This window comes from Galendromus occidentalis, unplaced genomic scaffold (assembly GCF_000255335.2).
Source record: "Galendromus occidentalis unplaced genomic scaffold, Mocc_1.1 scf7180000075543, whole genome shotgun sequence".
NCBI lineage: Eukaryota > Metazoa > Arthropoda > Arachnida > Mesostigmata > Phytoseiidae > Galendromus > Galendromus occidentalis.
Window position 1 is genome coordinate 35,472 of NW_003803533.1, and position 18,335 is coordinate 53,806.

Sequence of the window (18,335 nt, forward strand, 5' to 3'; positions counted from 1 at the left end):
GGAACCAGCCGATGTGGTGTCAGCCTCGTTGGGTTCGCCGTCGGAGTCGGCGGCGGGGTCCATCATCTCCGGAATCGGGCGTGTCTCAGGCACCACGATCTCTTCTGTCGGAGTCTGCTCAACGGTCGAATGTCTCTGACGCAACACCGAGTCATAGTCAATAAATAGCGGAACGGACTGTCCTTCAGTTCAGTTCGTTCATGGTCCGAAACAATGAAACCCTCAATTTCCCATATGCTGAGAGGTTATCTCACTCTCCTTGTCCGATCTGCCCTGATCCCCGGAGGCATCGCCCCCTGCATCGCCCTCCGAACCCCGTGCGCCCGAAAGCCCGTCCTGCTATTTCCCGCGGTTTCTTATAGCTCTGGAACTGTGAAGTACGATGTGTCTCAATATAAGACCGAAAAAGCGTTGCGAAAGTAGGAAAATTTCCTCCCTCTGTCGACGAATATGCATTCAGCGTGGGTCAAGCAAGGTTACAAGTTGGAGTTGTGGTAGCATCTGGAAGATTGTATGCCGCACAGAATAACTACACCTTGAGTTCTCTTCCTCGGTTCCCAATAGGAGCATTGAACGTGTCAGGCGGTCATTCAGTATCCCGTCTATTTCCTTGAGCGGCTCGGACGGATTTTTCGCATCCAGTGGGACTCTCCGCCACTGATCGTTCACCCCTTTCTCGAGTTGTGAGATTGGCTCAAAAAAGTTTTGGGAACCATGCCATCCCTCGAGATGATTCATTAGGCAGACTCTAACACTCTTCCCACAATGGTTCCACAGACTTCGTGGGAATACTGTGCAATTTCGCAAACAGGTCCCGAATAAATATCCTCTGAATCGAACCAGCTCCTCGTGAGCGGAGAGGCCTAAGCCAAGGGACCAGGCCCATGGAAGGGGCATGGTGATAGATCGTGAATCGAAGACGGCGATAAAGCGGCGCGGGGATGGAACGGCGTGGCGATGAAAGAAAGATCTCTTACCAAGAGAATTCTTCATGAAAATGTGCTCTGTTCTCTCTTATCTTTCGGAGCTCTAGAGACGCATGCTTCGAACAGACTTATCAATCGACCCGGGTCTATCGATTCCTCCGAACTCGGAACTCTTACGATAGAGGGTCAGACCATATCGAATGTTACTCGAGATCTGCATCGCGACAGGATGATCTCGTCGCCCATCCTGCTATCGAATAGCGTGAGTCAAGAGAAACGACGGAATCCTCCGAGGATTGAGGATTTCCCAGTAGGCACCGATAATTTGACACAAACGACATCTCCTATAGTATCTGTTAGAAATAGGGATTTCAATTAGATAGTGAGGCTCTGAGCCCCTTAGCTTAGAGATTCCGGGGTTCACCCCACGCGTGCGTCGGCACTTAGATAGCTAGACAGAGAGGACTCCGGAACCATCAATCGAGCTAGTCCGATCTGAATTCCTTCGCCTGTCTAAGGGGGTTGAACCCTAAGTAGATCATCCTAGGTAATCAAGCATCCTCTCAGAGGATAGCTCTCCCCCTCTATACTAGATCTGTATTTAAGCAGCGCCTAGATAGAAATAAAGGATGAACACTGTAACTGAATCCCGAGCTGCTACTCTGCGTCTCACTGCGTGATCAAAGCCCCTGAGCTAGTTCCGAGCCAAGTTTCCCCAGAGCCTGCGATCGACAGCTCCAGGTTAAATACGTAATCAGCACTTTTAGCGCTACAAAACAGAAGTTTTTTAAGATACAACGTTCAGGAGGATTGAATCACAACTACGTTCGGTGAGTACCAGTAGTGTTATATCCAACCCAATGATCACTCAAGGTAGGATGATACGAAACCTCGGTATGACGACCGGCCACTGCAACTCTGGGACTATCCAGGTCTTTAGAGATTAGCCGCGAGCCGCGACCGTCCATCGAAGTCTATTGTCATCACCGACATCCTGGTTGTTTAGACAGCCGGATGAGAGGTTTCGGGGAATCGTGCGTCATAGACCATGGAGGTGTGGGCATCTCCATACGGGGAGCTCCGAACCTGACGCCTTCCCTCAAGATGAGAGTCATTGCTGCGAAGACGAGGCCCAGTTCGGCAAGCTAGCACAGGCTTGACAACGGAAGCGAAAAGCCCGAAAAGCTTCGCCCCTTCCCAGCAGAAATCATCGTCATCATCGGGATCGTACTGCCGAGTCCGTCAGCGATCCACACCCCGCTTGCATATTCTGGAATGATTATTCGGCGTTCCTGCTCGCCGGTCTCTCACATCTCCCAGGAACGTATCTCGGGGATACCGTACATGCCGTGCCACTAGGAACGCCGTAGATCCGTACGGAAAAGTAACGATTTGGTCCCGTTCGCCGGAACCCTCGAACGGTCCTTTACCGCTTCGTGATATGATCTACCGAACTCGGGAGAGCAGCATGTTCACCTCGATGTCCGGGCTCCCCAAACGCCATACGGGGGAGATTTCCGAGCATCTATCTACCGTTTGACCTCATATAGAAGATGGCTATCCGACCGTTTCCGTTACGCCGAATTCGATGTTCGATACGCGGTCGATTCAAGGATCCCAGGAACACTCTAAAACTGGATGGCTGTGTGCAGAGTTGTCTGTTGATGCCGACTTTCCAACGATGATCCTCTCTCCTCCTCGAAGAAGAAAAGTTCTCCTCCGACGACGTCGACTGTAGATAGCACCTATGGAACAACGACCGCGGCTGCGGTGGTAAAACACATGTAGCAGGGACGAAAGCGAGTTCGGTGCTAAACTTTTCCTTCCTCGTACCACAGGACAATTTCCGAAGCTCCGAGTGCGCGACGGTGCTCAAGAAGGACCAGCTCGAGTAGCCTCCGCTCGTGACGACCGGTTGCGGTCGTTGTAGTCCAGGCGGTGGATTAGATCCTTACCAAAGGTCAACAGTTGTTGCTGTGGCGGCTGCGGCGGCTTCGTAACCGCGCTTGGTCATCGCCTTCATTGTCGACAACGACGGCGACGACGACCCTCGCAGCTCCTCTCCCGCGCCGGGAGCTACACGGCATGTAGCGACTAGCATGAGGTTTCTGTGGCCTGTGCTGCTCCGGACCGCCACAGAAGGGCCATCGTCCTACTGGCGAATTGGTTGCGGCGTTGCCAGTAAAGGATCTGCTCAGTTTGGGAGCGCGTCGCTCTTCTGCTGTAAGCCAGCGATGATCACATCAGCTGAAGGCGGCGACAGTGACAGCAGAACAGCAGGCATGCCTCTTCGGAATCGTCTCTGCCCGCAGTCCCACCTCAGTAGTCTTCAGTCCTCATCAACGTCGACAACTACAACAACGACGACATCGCCGACGCAGATTGGTGATGCATTCGCGCCAAAGAAAGTGCTCGTTCTGACGAAGTTCTCGCGGCTCGAATTCGAGAAACGACGTCACAAGGAGTTCAAAGAAGACGAACTTATTCGCAACGTAAGTCCCTTCCTCGTTGACTTCCACTATCATCACTATCTCTCAATAGAGCTGCCACTGCTGTTCTATTTTTTTCTGATAATAATCATCACTGCGGCGGGGAGCGGCCTCGAAAGCAAAAAAATCGGAGAAAACTGACTGAGATATTCGACGAGGTATCTCTAACGATGTATAACTGTTGTGAATAATTCTGAGTTTGCCTATGATTGGACCTGTGCTCACCCGTGTAGCCGGGTGAACAAGATTGATCGGATTCGTGAGAAATCCTTGACAATCATTCCCGAGACTAATGCTCCTTGCCACTGGGTGTGCTGTGTGAATATGCTCGACCTATCTATCTTTGATCTCCCACGTCTTCGGTTATGCATCCAGGTTTCCCGAATGCGGTTGGGTGGATTAACCTTCACACGAAATGAAAACAGGGCGAAACCCTCTTCCGGAGGTCATCCCCTTGTCCGCCCCCAAAGTTAGGAGTTAGGACGCTAACTTTTTCTCTGGTGTCTAAGGCTCACTTGGTTGGGATCCATGATCTATCGGAAATTCATCGTAGATTCAATTGAGAGGGGGAAATCCTTCGACCAGCCGCGACCTTCCGTCTCCCGAATGAATGTTTAAAAACGAATTGATAAACAATCCTGCCGAAACGTATTCTTGGATGAGATTTTCAATCGTATAGCTCATCGAATGATCAAATCTGTCCAAGTCGACCAACTCTGCGAATCGATGAGTCGGGCTACAGCGTGTAAATGCTTCACAATCAAGGAGCGAGCGAGAATTCTCTTGACGAATTCGAATCCTACGATTCTGCGAAGTAATTTACGAAGCTCATTTCAGAATTTGGATGACCTGACTTCCGACGAGGCTCTCCTCCGACAGGTCAGAGAGCTTAAGCTTGATCACCTAAGCGAAAAAAAGAGCAAGAAAACCTCCAATTATAATCCTCACAGCTAACTCAACCTAACCCTCGCAACTACATGTGCTTCTCGACCTCACTCTAACATCTCTGTTGTCTTGTACGTCTATTGGCGAATGTATATCACTGCTTACTCGATCAAGGTCTCAGAGAGAAGATTTGAGGTCAGCGGGTTCGATACTCGGAATATCGACCTCTGACTAAAGTCTCTAATGGCATTCGAGCGTTTTCTGCGAACGCTCGGGCATTCTGAATTGATCCGAATGAATATCTGACTTAAGAGATTACTCCGAATGCTTCCTGCTTCATAGATGGTCTCGATCCTTGGCAAATGGGAGTCGAGTCCATTTGTCGGTTCGGAATGATCGTGGTGTCCTCAGACTACACTTCCGAGTGAGTTCCGTTCGATTTTCCGAGCACGTAGAGCGTCGTCGAGAGCCCACCTGAAACATACTAGAGGTTTTGTAGAGAAAAAATCTAATGGGCTCCTCGAATATGAAGGTTATATTCGGGCACGAATATCGATCCGTCTATGATGATCCGACGCGGATCCAAATATGGTTAGTCTGGGGACCGCCGTCACCGCAGGCAAAAGCCGCCGCTGACATTGTCGTTGTTTCCGCTTGTCCGTCTATCCAATGTCTACGCGAAAATGAGCGACCATTCCTGGAAAGCCCTATCCAAGTCGCCCCTCGCTTCTCTTTTCAGCTCGAAGCCCGAGGTTCCGACTATCAGTCGCTTCTGCATCACCACAATATTCACACGAAGAACCGGGATCTGGTGGTGAACACTCTCAGGTGAGCCGAGGCAGAATCGGAAAAAAATCCTTAGCGACGCTCAATGTCGTAATCATTTGTCCTTCGAGGCAAGAGATTATTAAAACCTTCCGAATGGAGGAAAACGATGATAATAATCAACTCGCTGTGTGGCGTGAGAGATGCGAAATGAGCCGTGCTTAGGGCATGGATTAGCTGCTTGATTCAAGAAATCGTCATGTGAAGGGCTCGCCTTCTTTCCAGCCGGAATCCCCCGGTGATTTGACGGGTGATAGTATTCCCTGAGCTTGAGCACTAAAGCTCCATGATGCGAGATGACTTTGACATCTCCGGGAATCTTACGTGGGGATTCCCCGAGGATCTATCGCCGGCACTCCCTTTTTCTGGAGCTTTCGACTCAATGAAGGGCCGTCCGAATCGAATTGCATCGTCTCTGGATGGGAAATCGGGCGGGACGATTTTATAGAGCTGAAATGATTCGATGATTACCGGGCTCGAAATTGAAAAAAAACCGAAACCGACCATATCCAGGACCCTATAGAATCTTGTCGGGCTTCGCTCAGCCGGCAAACGGCAAACGTTGATCAGAGTCGCAGGCTAATCAGCGGTAGCGGATAATCATCCGAGAATTCAGCCGCTCTGTCCATGTTGGTCTCTTGATCGGTGGTTCGACTGACGGTCTTCGCCCGGCTGTCTCAGGCGGCACTTTGGTCATTTTGGTCTTGCGCCGTGTGCGCGGTCACGTCGCCGACGGGAACGATTCCATATTCGTCGTCGGAAGTAGTGTGATTTTAGCGGCTTCTGATCGATGGAAACTTAGATATACCCTCGAGTTCTTCATTTGGCCCTTATTCGATTTTCTTTGCAGGAATGCCGGCCTCGAAACGCGATTGGTTGACCGTTTCGATTATACTGACGCCAATGTGGAATGGGCAGACGTGATCTTCACCACCGGCGGCGATGGGACGTTCTTGATGGCTGCATCGAAAGTCAAATCTCGGGACAAGCCAGTCATTGGAATCAACAGCGACCCCTCCAGGTCAATTGGCTATCTCTGTCTCCCTGGGAAGTATACCGAGGCGTTCCCTGCTGCTTTGCAGAAGCTTCTCGCCGGCAGTTTCAGGTTCGTTTTTCGCATTGATACCACGACCTAGGTGCCCCCCCCCTTTAACTCCCCCCTCAGCACAAAACGAATTTCGGAAAACAGTCTGCCGAGTCGCTCAAGAGCTGTCCGTCGTTGAGTTAGAAGACCTCCGGAAATCGTCGCTGAGAATATAGGAGGCGGTTGCTCTGACCTTTTTTGTTCGAGACTTTGCGGTCGAGATCTGACTGTGGTTGTTCGGGTACTTGGGAGAGTCTGTCCCTCCAAACTCCGGTCCCGAATCACAAGGAAATCGATGCTCCATGTTTGTCGGGAAGCACCGAGTCGGTGTCGGCAGTATTTGCAATTCAGATTTCTGACCGTAGCTCAACTCTCTTAGGTGGCTCTGGAGACAGCGAATCAGAGTTTCGGTTCAAGGCGAGCACGCGTACGACCCTCCGATCGAGCTCCACGATCAACAACTCCAATACCCCGAATACCGCTTCATCGACTGCATCAACGAGGAGCACAAACCAGCCACGCCAAACGCGCCACCGGAAGGTGCGGAGTCCAGCGAGAATCCGCCCATCGCATCGCCAATCAGAATTCTTCCAATAAAGTCTCTCAACGAAGTTTTCGTCGGGGAGTCTCTCTCGTCGAGGTGGGTACCTCGCAGCCGATCTCGTATGGAGATCGTGATACGCTCCGTAGAGAAATCGAAATTCGCGCTCATTCCATATGTCTGGCTGATCTCGCCGCAGAGCAGGCCTCAACGATGATTTACTTTCAGAGTGTCGTACTACGAAATTTCGATTGACGGCTCGCCTCGGACCAAGGTCAAGAGCAGTGGTGTGACGATTTGTACTGGTACTGGTTCCACCTCGTGGTCGTTCAACATCAACAAGGTTACACCTCAGTGCGTGCAACGGCTTCTGGAGATCGTTCAGCAGGAAACCGGTCAAGACGTCGGCGTACGGGACAGTACTCTGGTCCAGAACATAACTTCCAAATTCAACGACAGCCTCATTTTTGATCCTTCGCAAGCTCGCATGGCGTACACCATAAGGGATCCTGTGTTTTTCGGTGAGGAAATTCGGTGCTGCGAATTATTTGCCTCAGTCATGTAGTATGTAGGAACGTGCTGGTTGTCCCGCTCTGGTCGCTGGAGAATGCCCCGCGTTTTATTCCGACCGATCGCGTCGGTTCCAGCGCAAGATGCGTGGATAGTTAATGAGTGCTCGATCCTTCCTCCACAGGGACTCACTTTAGTAGTAAGCCGCGCGGCTTCGCTAAAAGGATAGAGATTCGTTCTCGGATGTTCGACGCTTGTCTCGTTATTGATGGTTCTCTGTCTTTCGTCTTCAACGATGGGGCGACCGCCGTCCTCGAGATCCTTGAGCAAGATGCGCTGAAAACTGTCGCGATCGAGGATTAAACGACCACACGCGTTCCGTCCTGATCGAGCAATCTATTCGGGACGGAGAGGCGAGAATTGAGGAGGATAAGGGGACGACTAGTTCCACTGGAATGCTGTCTCCGGGCTGACCGGACTGAACGCGCTATGTGATGAGAGACGCTGAAGATGACGATCCGGAGGAGGAACATTCTCGCGGGGGAAGAAGTCGGAGATCAATGATGAGATGGGAGCGACAATATACGACTTCGGTGGAGCACTCACGTGATGGATCGATCATTCTCAAACTGAATGATTCAATGGCTGCCATTGTCCTTGGTGGAGACCTTACGTTGGAGGGTGGGGTGTACATAACAATACGCTAAAATTCCAGTTGACCCGCTCGAATCTATTCCCTCTCTCAGAGCAACGTCGGGTACGCAACGACGTCAATACGACGGCGATGGTTTTTATTCCGTGTTATCTGTAACTTAAAGATATAAGTGCCGCCAAGAACGACATCAGTCGCGGAACGAAGCAAGTACATGGTTATTTTCCATATTCCTCTAAAGATGGTCGAGCAAGTCAAGGACGGGTGTGTGACCTTTGCACACTGTTCTCTGAAGAAAAAGAGCCTGGCAGAGTTTTATGAGGAAAAAAAATTGTTTCCTCATGTCTTTAATAAAATTTCGAACGTTTCTTCGGATACTCCACGTGGATTTACCTTTCCCCCGAACATCCCTCGTACTCGGAGGAATAGGTAATTCGGTCGATCCCGACAGTCGAATTTATTTTCCAAGGTAGAAATTTGAGGCATCGATGACCGCTCAGTTATACATCACTTCGAGACTTTTTCGACATCAAGAAGACTCGAGACAGTGAAAGCTGCTCATTTCAACTATGTTGGGAATGATGAGTGTTCCCCCAGATACGGTCCCTCAAGAGCAACCCGATCAGACCCAGAGTCAGTCGCGTAGAGAAAACACTCGAAAATCCGTCGACTTTATTTGCGGAGATCTTCGTCGCCATCGCTTGGGAAAGGCTTCCGTGCTCGAGCCGTGTGCGGCGCTACAAGGGTTCGCGCTCGGAGAGGCTCAGACCCCGATGTTGCTGGTCACCCTCTCGCTCGATCTTCCCAGCACGCGCCTTTGCTTGACATTGTCGGCTAGATCTCTCTCTGCAAAAGACTTTCCAAGAACGGTGTTCTGGTACCTTGGCCGTTCGAGGCGCCCTTCGGGTGCTGTCAGTGGTTGAGAATTGAGCCCTCGGAACATCTCCTGTTAAGTTTGTGTGCTTCAATCAAACGAGCGTTCCATTGGTCAGCGAGCGTTCGATTCGTGGCCCTCGGTGTTCTCGTCGCGTGCGTCGCGCCGTCCATTCCTTTCTTCTGGCGTTTGGGAATGTCTCGCGCTTCAAAACGATTCTATCGGCTCGAAGGTGCGCAGGATGACGAGGTACTCGATAGAGGCGAGAGCGCTGCTCTGGAAAATCGGTGGATTTTCGAAACGTCGTGGGAAGTCGCCAATAAGGTCGGAGGAATCTACACCGTGATCCGTTCGAAAGCCGAAATCAGCGTGGAGGAGCTAGGGAATCAATACTGTCTTTTGGGACCGATCAATGAGAATCTCCTACGCACTGAAGTCGAGGTGTTGCCCCCTCCGCCGGGTCCATTTACCGAGGCTCTCAAGGATTTCGGGGAGCAAGGAGTCCGAGTCATCTACGGGCGATGGCTGATTGACGGCTACCCCCAAGTGGTCCTTTTTGACATTGGATCGGCGGCATGGAAATTGGACGAATGGAAAAAATATCTTTTCGAGTTGAGTGCCATAGGAATACCGTGGCACGACCAGGAATCGAACGACGCCGTAATTTTCGGTTTCCTCACGTCGTGGTTTCTCGAAAGCTATTACAACGCCGTCAGCAAACTCATCGGTCAGCCTTACATCGTTGCACAATTCCACGAGTGGCTTGCAGGGGTTGGCCTCCTGCTCTGCCGACTGCGAAAGCTGGATATTTCCACCGTTTTCACGACTCACGCTACCCTGCTCGGCCGGTACTTGTGTGCGGGAAACGTGGATTTCTATAACAACCTGTCCCAGTTCGACCTTGACAAAGAAGCCGGCAACCGTGGGATCTACCATCGATACTGCATGGAGCGAGCGACAGCCCGCGCTGCTCACGTTTTCACTACGGTCTCCGAGGTGACAGCGATGGAGGCCCAGCATCTCCTGAAGCGCAAAGCCGACGTCATTACGCCGAACGGTTTGAATGTGAAACGTTTTAGTGCCCTGCACGAGTTCCAGAACCTGCACGCGATTTCCAAGGAAAAAATACACGACTTCGTCCGCGGTCATTTCTACGGACACTACGACTTCGATTTGGACAAGACATTGTATTGTTTCATCGCGGGTCGATACGAGTTTTCGAACAAAGGGGCTGATTTGTTCATCGAAGCCCTGTCGAGAGTGAACCACAAGCTCAAGGAGAGCGGGAGCGACGTGACGATCATTGCGTTTCTGATTTTCCCCGCGAAAACGAACAATTTCAACGTGGAATCACTTCGGGGTCAGGCTGTCTGCAAGCAGCTTCACGAAGCAGTCGACGAGATTCAGAAACGTATCGGGAAGCGTCTTTTCGAAACGGCGCTCAGCGGGAGAATCCCGACGAATGACGAGTTGCTGAGGAACGAAGATGTCGTGAAACTCAAGCGCGGCATTTATGCCACGCAACGCAGCGATCTACCTCCCGTTTGCACCCACAACGTTATCGACGATGAAACCGATCCCGTACTGAACGCGATTCGACGGTGCCAACTATTCAATAAGCGAGAAGATCGCGTGAAAGTGATATTCCATCCTGAATTCCTCTCCTCAACGAATCCTCTGTTCAGTATGGACTACGAGGAATTCGTCAGAGGCTGTCACATCGGAGTTTTTCCATCGTATTACGAACCCTGGGGCTATACGCCAGCCGAGTGTACTCTTATGGGTATCCCGAGCATCACGACGAATTTATCCGGTTTCGGTTGCTTCATTCAGGAGCACGTCACGGATCCGATGTCGTACGGTATCTACATCGTGGAGCGTCGTCTCTACAGCCCTGAGGAGAGCGTGTGTCAATTAGCTCAATTTTTAAGCGATTTCAGTCAGCTGACAAGACGTCAGCGCATCATCCAAAGGAACCGGACGGAACGTCTAAGCGACTTGCTCGACTGGAAAAATCTTGGAGTCTACTACAGGTAAGCTTGAAACTCCTAGACCCGGAGACACAAAGCGAAAAAGACATTGGAGAGCGCCGGATCCCGTGTAATAAAAAATCAAGAAATCAGAAATACAAACAAAACATCCCGTCGGTTCTCATCTGAACCACTTTTTTCCCCCTCAGGAAAGCGCGTCAGGAGGCAATCCACAAGCTGCATCCTGACTTTGCGGAACACGCAACCAGCTGCAAGCTCCAGCTCAAGTACCCCAGACCAATCTCGGAACCTCCCTCGCCTTCGCAATCCAGGACGTCTACCCCAGCCCCGTCCGAGCACGGCAGCGGGAGTCGAGAAGAGAGTGAAGACGAAAGAGAGTGATTGAGATGCAAATGCAATAAAACCGTTGAGTGTCAATCATCTGAAGCGATTCGTTGTAATATGCCTCCCGAACGAGGAGGTTTTCGGAACAGAGATATCCCGCTCACCTACGCCCGAGGACGTCGACAGTCGCAGTGCCACTGCACTCATGACGCGTCGCCTTGAACCGATCGGAATGTGGGTCTGGATTAAAGGGAGGAGAATACCTTCGGCTCTCGTCAATGGAATCAGAGGTTGAACAGTGGTTCAGAAAAGAGAGGGCCCGCTCGGTTCCGATGCTAGCGATTGGCAATCAATTTTTTTCCACCATCCCTGTCTTCTTAATTATCAGGCAAGGGAGACCAACCAGATCGTTGAGCGGTTGGTGCGTGTATCCTTCGGAGAGCGGAGTCGGCCGAACCTAGGATACCGGCTGCCGGCGAGGGATGCCAGACGATGGAGGGCGACCTATGGGGAATTGAGGGTGACCTATGGGTAATCGCCGTTGGAAGTACTGCTCCAGGAAAGTCGGCGAGTCCCTGTTCAGTTCCTCCGACTGAGCGGGCGAATAAGTAGAACCGAAAAGCAAATCTCGAAGTATTGTCGATTCCCCTATAAGTGGTGTACTTCTCGATCTCCTTTCTTAATGAAGTCCTGATCTTTGACAGTAAGAAATTTTATTCGATTCGGTCAAATGTGCACGAGTTGGCTCGAGATTTCGACCACGGTATCGCTCGCTCCCCGTGATGCGTAGGTCTCTATTTCTACCTTCCTCCTCAACTCTCAAGGTCTCTGGTTAAATTCACGCTGAGTAGAAAACATCATCATTGACTCCAGACACACTGAACCCTATGTTATCTGCCGCGGTGAACGATTTCGCGACGGGATGGAATTCATATATCTTCCAGGCATGCTTCAAATGAGAGACACTCACGGTTCCATTCGCTCACGCACTCTTCGATTCCACCTCCGTACGAGGTGTCGTTGAATCAAGATCACAGATACGCCGCCTGCCTTTCCTTCCGTCAACGGGCAGCGCGAGCTATTTTAATTATTAGGTAACACAAGTTGCTCGTTGTTACTCTTCGTCCTTCAACTTTTTACACTGACTATCTCCCGAGGCATTTTCTCACCGCTCGAAAAAATCTTCGATCGACATCGGCCGAACGCAAATGCTGCGAAACAATTATTTACATCTGAATACCTCCGATCGTTCTCTAGGCGCTCCCCGTTTCGGTCGAACCTCTCTGAGCGACCCCACCTCCGCGACGGTCTACCTACTTTACACTGTACATCAGACGGAGCTCTGAGACGAAGCTCCGTCAAAGCTCATTGATCCACCGCCAACTCCACAAATCTCTTCACGAGCGCATTCGTTAGAAAACCCGACCGGCGTGTCGTGATTCTCCCGTGCCGAGCGCACTCGTTCTCCGAATCCTGAGCTAAGATCAGACGTGGTGGGTCTGCTCTTGCACCTCCTGAATGTTGGCGTAGATGGGCTGACTAGAGTCCCCGCTGTTGTCGTACATGTTGTCGTTGTAGAGATTCTGTTGCTGGAGGGCGATCGGTGGCGTATTGAATGTCACGAATTGACTCGAGGGGTGATTGGGCGGCAACGGCGGCGGCGTGACGTTCGCGTACTCGGCCATCGATGCAGCGTCGAACGGAGGTCGTTGCGTTGTCGATTGATAGTTGTTCTTCGGCGAACTGATGTGGTTCTTACCGACGTATCGCGCGCGTGCGTGTCTGCAAAAATTCAGTCTCATTTTTTGCGTCGGGGAACGAATGAGCTTCTGGAAGCTGGCTCATTTCGAAATCAACGCGGGAAATGGAAGTTCCCAGGAACTTCGAACTCACATGTTGACAGGTGGACTCGGTTTGTGCTTCATCCAAATCCAGGCTGCACCTATGAGAACGCTAATGAGGAGCAAACCCCCAATCGCGAGCGATATACCGATTGAGCTCGATGTCTGCTCATCGTACTGTGGTATCAGACGCAGGTTATCGACGTCGTTCGCTTGGTCGGACCCGCCATCGACGCACAAGGGTTCGCGACCGCTCCAGGTGCCGTTCGCGAGACAAACACGTAACGTCTCTCCGATGCTGATTTTTTCATGGAGACACTCATACTCGACATGTGAATTGTAGGTTGTGGAACCGTTGACCAGAAGGCCTCGACCATTCTGTGAATGGGGGAAAAATACTCGACGTGAAGAAAAACTGCAGGAAGGAATGTGCTCCGTGGTCCCGACCGCCGGAATCGGGGATCATTTCTACATAATCACATCTATTGAGGACTTCGCTCGGAGAATTATCTCGGTGAGTCGATTAAGCTGGTGAATTATTTCTTTCGGTGATTATTCCTCGAATTTGTCGGAAATCTCACCGGTATGAGGTCGGGTCTCCCGCAGTCGATTACACTGCACGTCGGGATGATCGGCGGTTCCCAGCGACCGTTCGGACGACAGACGCGCGTGAATTCTCCAACTATTTGATAACCTTCTTGACAAGAGTAAGAAGCGACGGAGCCAGCGTTATACGATGAAACCTGTTTGAAAATGAAAGCGTCCTTTAGTTCGAATCCGAAACTTCGAATCACCATCACGATGCTGATGGTTGCATCTTCGACGATCGAATGCAAATTTCCGAAGCGCCGCAACCAGCTGTCATGCTGCAGGATCAAGGTAAGCGTGTGCCGCGCGGACTTGTCGCTGGTGAGCAAAACCGCAGCCTCCGCTTAGAGCAAACAAGACAGCAAGGGTTTCCGGGCATCACTCAAATACCAAGGCATGGGGAGAGGATAGACGAATCGGAGCTCGGGGTGCTAGTTTGAGTTTTTTGTGACTTCGGAGTGCGGTAAGAAAAATTCCCCCAGCCTCGACGGTAGATTGCGGGATCGGCGTGAGGAACTTTATGTAGATTTCGTATTCGGGGAGGAAGACGCTCCATATAGAGTTGTCTGCGAAAGGATCTGCATGGTACTGCTGGGGACAATGCTCTCGGTGGTCAGATCTGGGGCTGAAGAGACCGTTGTGATGGGAATTCCCGAACCCTTCTCGGAACTCGGGGGGCTCGGTGTCGGTTCTGCGGTCACATTCTTTCTGAGACTCATTGAATCGGTGATCAGTATAGAGATCACTGCGTCCAGCTCCGGTATCAATGGATCAAGGAATCCGCCCGATTCGAGTACATTCAGCTCGGGGGTCAATGAGCTCGTGAGCTCGCTAGATTTCTGCAGCTCCATCGTGGTTCCGGTGCTCAATGAGCTCGACAGTTCAGTTTTGTTTTGCGGTATCACTTCAGGAGTCATAGGACTCCCGACCTCGATACGGTTCACCATGTTGAGCGTGTCGTTAGCGCTCTAGAGGGAAAGCACAAATAATAAGAACAGACAGAGGAAGGTCAGAGAGTCGAACGATGGTTATTGTTTCTTAGGAAAGCGAGACGAATGGAAGGAACAAGAAAAAGGAAGGGGGAGGATTGTCTTACTGACCTCGACCAGTAATCGACTGTCGGTCTGAGGCGGTTCGGGACACAGGACTTCGACGCAGGCAGGATCACTTCCTGACCATGTCCCATTTTCGAGACACAATCTCCTCTCAGCGCCATTGCTGAGTCTGTAACCGTTGTGGCATCGGTACTCGACGAGAGCCCCGTAATGCGTCGTCGGTGCGTGGAATTCCCCGTTCTGGATGCTCGGAGGAGCGCCACAATCCACATCTGGTGGGAAATATACACTCGCTAAGTATACAGATTATTATATAATGTCATTGATATATTTTGGGAAACGATCGAGGGATTGAACTTCGCGGGCTAGACAGGACGAAGGGAAGACGATATTGAATATTCCTATTCTCGATAGAGGGCAAAAAGAATATTCCGGCCGTCCTGACTTACAATGACAAGTCGGAGGGTCTGTACCGTCCCACTGCCCACTAGGTAGACAATTGCGAAGAGCTACCCCCTCGATGATGTGTCCTGCCATGCACTTGTACATGACACTCGAGCCGACCTTGAAGGAATCGATCGACGAGCGGTCGTTGTTCGAATAGAGAACCGTCGTGTTCGGGGCGACGTCGGGCGGTTCGCAGCGGATTTCTTCGCATTTCGGCGAAACTCCAGTCCATCTGCCGTCCGCACCGCAAACTCGGGTCTCTGAACCGACCAATCGGTATCCGTTTATGCAGCTGTGTTTGATGACAGAATCGAGAGTCGTCGTGGTATCGTTCATGTACTTGACTTCACCCTTCAGAATAGGCGGAACTCTGCCACAGTCAACGAGCTGGCAGTGCAGAAGAGTGCCCGACCAGAGGCCACTCTTGAGACACGTCCGACTGAGATCACCCGACATGAGTTTATAGCCGCTCAAACAGCCGTATTCTACGCTAGAGTGCACGTTGACCAATTGACTTCCGTCCGCCTTGATGTACGCCCCGTTGGGTATCGGTGGCGGCGAGCACGCGATGATGCGGCACTCGGGTTCGCGACCCGACCACACTCCGCGTTCGTTGCACGTCCGCGTCACGTCACCGTTAACGAGCGTGTAATCGTTGTTACAGGAGTAAGTGACAATCGATTGGTAGTCCCATGTATTGTTGACGAAGTTGATGTTTCCGTTCTCCGGAGGGGACGGTTTTCCGCAGTCGACATACCGACAAGTGGGAGCCGTAGCTGGAAGCGGAAAAATGAACGATCAGTACGATGAGGAACGAAATTGATATTTCGGGGTACCTCGATTCGACTTCAGCTTGAAATGCTACGTTTCTCCGGATTCTCTTCTGTGGATGGAGTGGGGGAAATCACCGCTCGCCCGGAAAACGTCGAATTCGAATCCACAGATTTTTTTTCCTCGAGTTGGAGATTGCGAACAATGTCGAAGGAAACAGCAGGAATTCTCGCCATGCCTCCGATGTGAGCTCGTGAATTTCTGTGAACGCTAAATACGCCTCTAAGCACTCACCGGTCCATTGCCCTCCGAGCATACATTTCCTCCTGGCCACCCCTATCAGTGCGTGGCCCCGGTTGCATGAGTATACGGCGTCTTTGCCTGCCTTCACACCCTCTAATTGGATGCTACCGTTGACGGGTGGAGTCAGAGTACCGCAGAAGTTCAGCTGGCATTTCGGCTCCTGGCCTGTCCAGAAACCTGTCTTGGCGCAACGACGGGCTTCCTCTCCGACAAGAGTATAATTCGTATCACAAATATAGACAGCTGTCGCGTTGAATGTCGTTCTGAGGTCTCGGAGAACGGCTTTCCCGTTCGCGATATGCCTCAACGATCCGCAGTCAACGTGTTTGCATGTAGGAGCGGTTCCACTCCAGAATCCAGTTTTCTGACAAGTTCTCTCTGCGTCGCCTTGAATGACGCTGCCCACTGGACATCCGTACTTCACGGTCCGAAGAACACCGAAGTCTTTACCGACTAGCGTGGAATTCTCGCTGACGTCAGGACTACCGCATCGAACGGGTTCTGCAATAGATCATCGACGGTTGCGGTCAAATTCTGCGGAGGTGAACCATCGACGTGGAAATGAATTGAGCCCGATCCGTAGATGATTCGGAACACTGCCGGGCGACATCTCGGATCAGGAGCTGCTCCTGCGTGGGGGGAATATCTCACCGTATTGACAGATCCAGGGCAAGTAATCGAGATCGCAGTTGAAATCGTTGAACATCCAGGAGAGTTTCTGGTCGAGCACAATACAGTTTTGCTGTTTGTTGTAGTTATTGGGTTGACCCTCTCCCCAAAGTAGCTGAGAGCTCGCGATGTTCTCGCCGTTGCTCCAGAACCAGCCTCGTCTTCCCGGGCCGATGCCCCGTTTAAGAGTCGCCCCGATCCAGACGAGGCCTTGATTCAACTGATTGTTGTTATTGCGTCGAGTTAATTCACTTCCGATGAACGGCAGCGTCCGCCTGCAATTAAGTTTCGAAAATCGTCACTCGGGTTAGTCTTCGATCCAGGGAACCTGAGCTCCCGAGAGACCACATCGGACCTGAATCCGTCCCGCCCACCCCGAAAGCGGCTCCGATGAGAATATTTCTGCATCTTCCGGCTGCACGCTCACCTATCGACGTTGTAGGCGAGCAATCCCCCTCGCTTCTCGCAGTGCTCTTCGGCGTTCCTGCGACTCCCGCCCTGCAGATGGAACTCGTAACAATTTCGCAGAATCGACACCACATCGTCGAAGTGTCCGCACATGCCCACCGAGAGCTCCTGCGTGCTGAAAACCTGAACTTCGCACAGGGAAAGGGATCCGTCTCCGCCGACCATCTGCACCGAGACGTAGCGTCCAACGATCGGATAGGCGCAGGCAAACTCCTTCATGGCGCCATCTTCGAGCGTTCCCGGGAACCAGGCGCATAGTCTCGAGCCGGTCAGAGAACTGGAGTTGCTCACTCGGATTTCGATATCGTGCAAGGGTTGATGCCCGCAGCAGCCTCGCGTCAAGATTTTCACCACTCGAACTTCGTACGTTTGCAGGAGATCCACTTGCCACCAGGGCGAGTTCTCAACTTTGGTTTCTGTGCATACGGGCTTTTCGCCCACCGTCGACATATCGCCATCGTTGGCTAGCTTTGGCCCGGCGGGATTTTTGGTCGACACGCTCGACTGCGTCGACGGCTTGTTGAGGGCCACATTTGTTGCTGCAACGTAAAAATTCGCGGGTAAACGGAATGAACGGGAAAACAACAGAAATGTTTATCAGATTCCTGATAGTCGATTTGAATTGCGGCCCGGATTCGTCTAAGCCGTTTTTGCGATCTAGACGTCTATTACAACTCCGGTTCCGCTCCTGTGGGTCCTGGTCTTTACAGCTCGGGAGCAGCCATGCATAGGCTCATGAGGCTCTAATCCAGAATAATTGACCATGCTTACCACAATAAGGGAGCTTGCCCTCCCATTTATTGTCGTGACACTTCCTCGTGCCGCTACCGAACAATTCGTATCCGGTGTCGCACGTGTAGGTCGCGGCTCCATTCTCGACTTTCACCGTCGAGTAAAGCGGAACTGCGGGCGGTGGACAGCTCGAAGCGGCTGGAATAGAACACAAAAGTTAAGAACTGAGGGTCTCAGTTTTTGACGTAGAACTACGTCATTATGGACGCTGTCCAAAAAAATGTGACGGATCTGGTTACGGATGCACGGATGGTTTCGGATTGCGGGTTTCGAAATCGCAATAGGCTTTTCAGGCGACAT

The 18,335-nt window shown here is 51.5% G+C and overlaps 3 protein-coding genes across 4 annotated transcripts; 2 read left to right on the plus strand and 1 right to left on the minus strand.

Annotated features, from left to right (window-relative positions):
* The first annotated feature begins 2,953 nt into the window (after positions 1-2,953).
* On the plus strand, positions 2,954-8,287 carry LOC100902912 (NAD kinase 2, mitochondrial). 2 transcript variants are annotated; one of them, XM_018638844.1, is made up of 7 exons: positions 2,954-3,418; positions 4,253-4,294; positions 5,040-5,128; positions 5,976-6,230; positions 6,589-6,849; positions 6,979-7,271; positions 7,445-8,287. In XM_018638844.1, the coding sequence occupies exons 1-7, from the start codon at positions 3,026-3,028 to the stop codon at positions 7,621-7,623; spliced, it is 1,512 nt and encodes a 503-aa protein (XP_018494360.1). In that variant the 5' UTR covers positions 2,954-3,025; the 3' UTR covers positions 7,624-8,287. The 2 variants fall into 2 exon arrangements, with proteins under 2 accessions (XP_018494360.1, XP_018494362.1); XM_018638846.1 differs by lacking the exon at positions 4,253-4,294.
* A 450-nt stretch (positions 8,288-8,737) lies between these two features.
* Positions 8,738-11,197, plus strand: Glys (glycogen [starch] synthase). Its single transcript, XM_003737393.2, has 2 exons — positions 8,738-10,819; positions 10,966-11,197. The coding sequence occupies exons 1-2, from the start codon at positions 8,982-8,984 to the stop codon at positions 11,156-11,158; spliced, it is 2,031 nt and encodes a 676-aa protein (XP_003737441.1). The 5' UTR covers positions 8,738-8,981; the 3' UTR covers positions 11,159-11,197.
* A 1,388-nt stretch (positions 11,198-12,585) lies between these two features.
* LOC100905800 (CUB and sushi domain-containing protein 1) lies at positions 12,586-18,335 on the minus strand. Its single transcript, XM_029110990.1, has 10 exons — positions 18,275-18,335; positions 18,015-18,173; positions 17,203-17,782; positions 16,758-17,050; positions 16,098-16,607; positions 15,035-15,808; positions 14,631-14,857; positions 13,524-13,685; positions 12,995-13,320; positions 12,586-12,883 (listed from the first exon to the last, which is right to left on the minus strand). The coding sequence occupies exons 1-10, from the start codon at positions 18,333-18,335 to the stop codon at positions 12,586-12,588; spliced, it is 3,390 nt and encodes a 1,129-aa protein (XP_028966823.1).

What these genes read in the sequence shown, in the direction of transcription:
- LOC100902912 (XM_018638844.1), top strand. Translation starts at nt 3,026, where the DNA reads ATGAGGTTTCTGTGGCCTGTGCTGCTCCGGACCGCCACAGAAGGGCCA. An exon ending in GGGGAGTCTCTCTCGTCGAG is followed by an intron (nt 6,850 to 6,978) that starts GTGGGTACCTCG and finishes ATTTACTTTCAG; the next exon opens with AGTGTCGTACTACGAAATTT. An exon ending in AAGGGATCCTGTGTTTTTCG is followed by an intron (nt 7,272 to 7,444) that starts GTGAGGAAATTC and finishes CTTCCTCCACAG; the next exon opens with GGACTCACTTTAGTAGTAAG.
- Glys (XM_003737393.2), top strand. Translation starts at nt 8,982, where the DNA reads ATGTCTCGCGCTTCAAAACGATTCTATCGGCTCGAAGGTGCGCAGGAT. An exon ending in AATCTTGGAGTCTACTACAG is followed by an intron (nt 10,820 to 10,965) that starts GTAAGCTTGAAA and finishes TTTCCCCCTCAG; the next exon opens with GAAAGCGCGTCAGGAGGCAA.
- LOC100905800 (XM_029110990.1), bottom strand. Translation starts at nt 18,335, where the DNA reads ATGTCGCCTGAAAAGCCTATTGCGATTTCGAAACCCGCAATCCGAAAC. An exon ending in GGGCAAGCTCCCTTATTGTG is followed by an intron (nt 17,783 to 18,014) that starts GTAAGCATGGTC and finishes TTTACGTTGCAG; the next exon opens with CAACAAATGTGGCCCTCAAC. An exon ending in CTCGCCTACAACGTCGATAG is followed by an intron (nt 17,051 to 17,202) that starts GTGAGCGTGCAG and finishes ACTTAATTGCAG; the next exon opens with GCGGACGCTGCCGTTCATCG.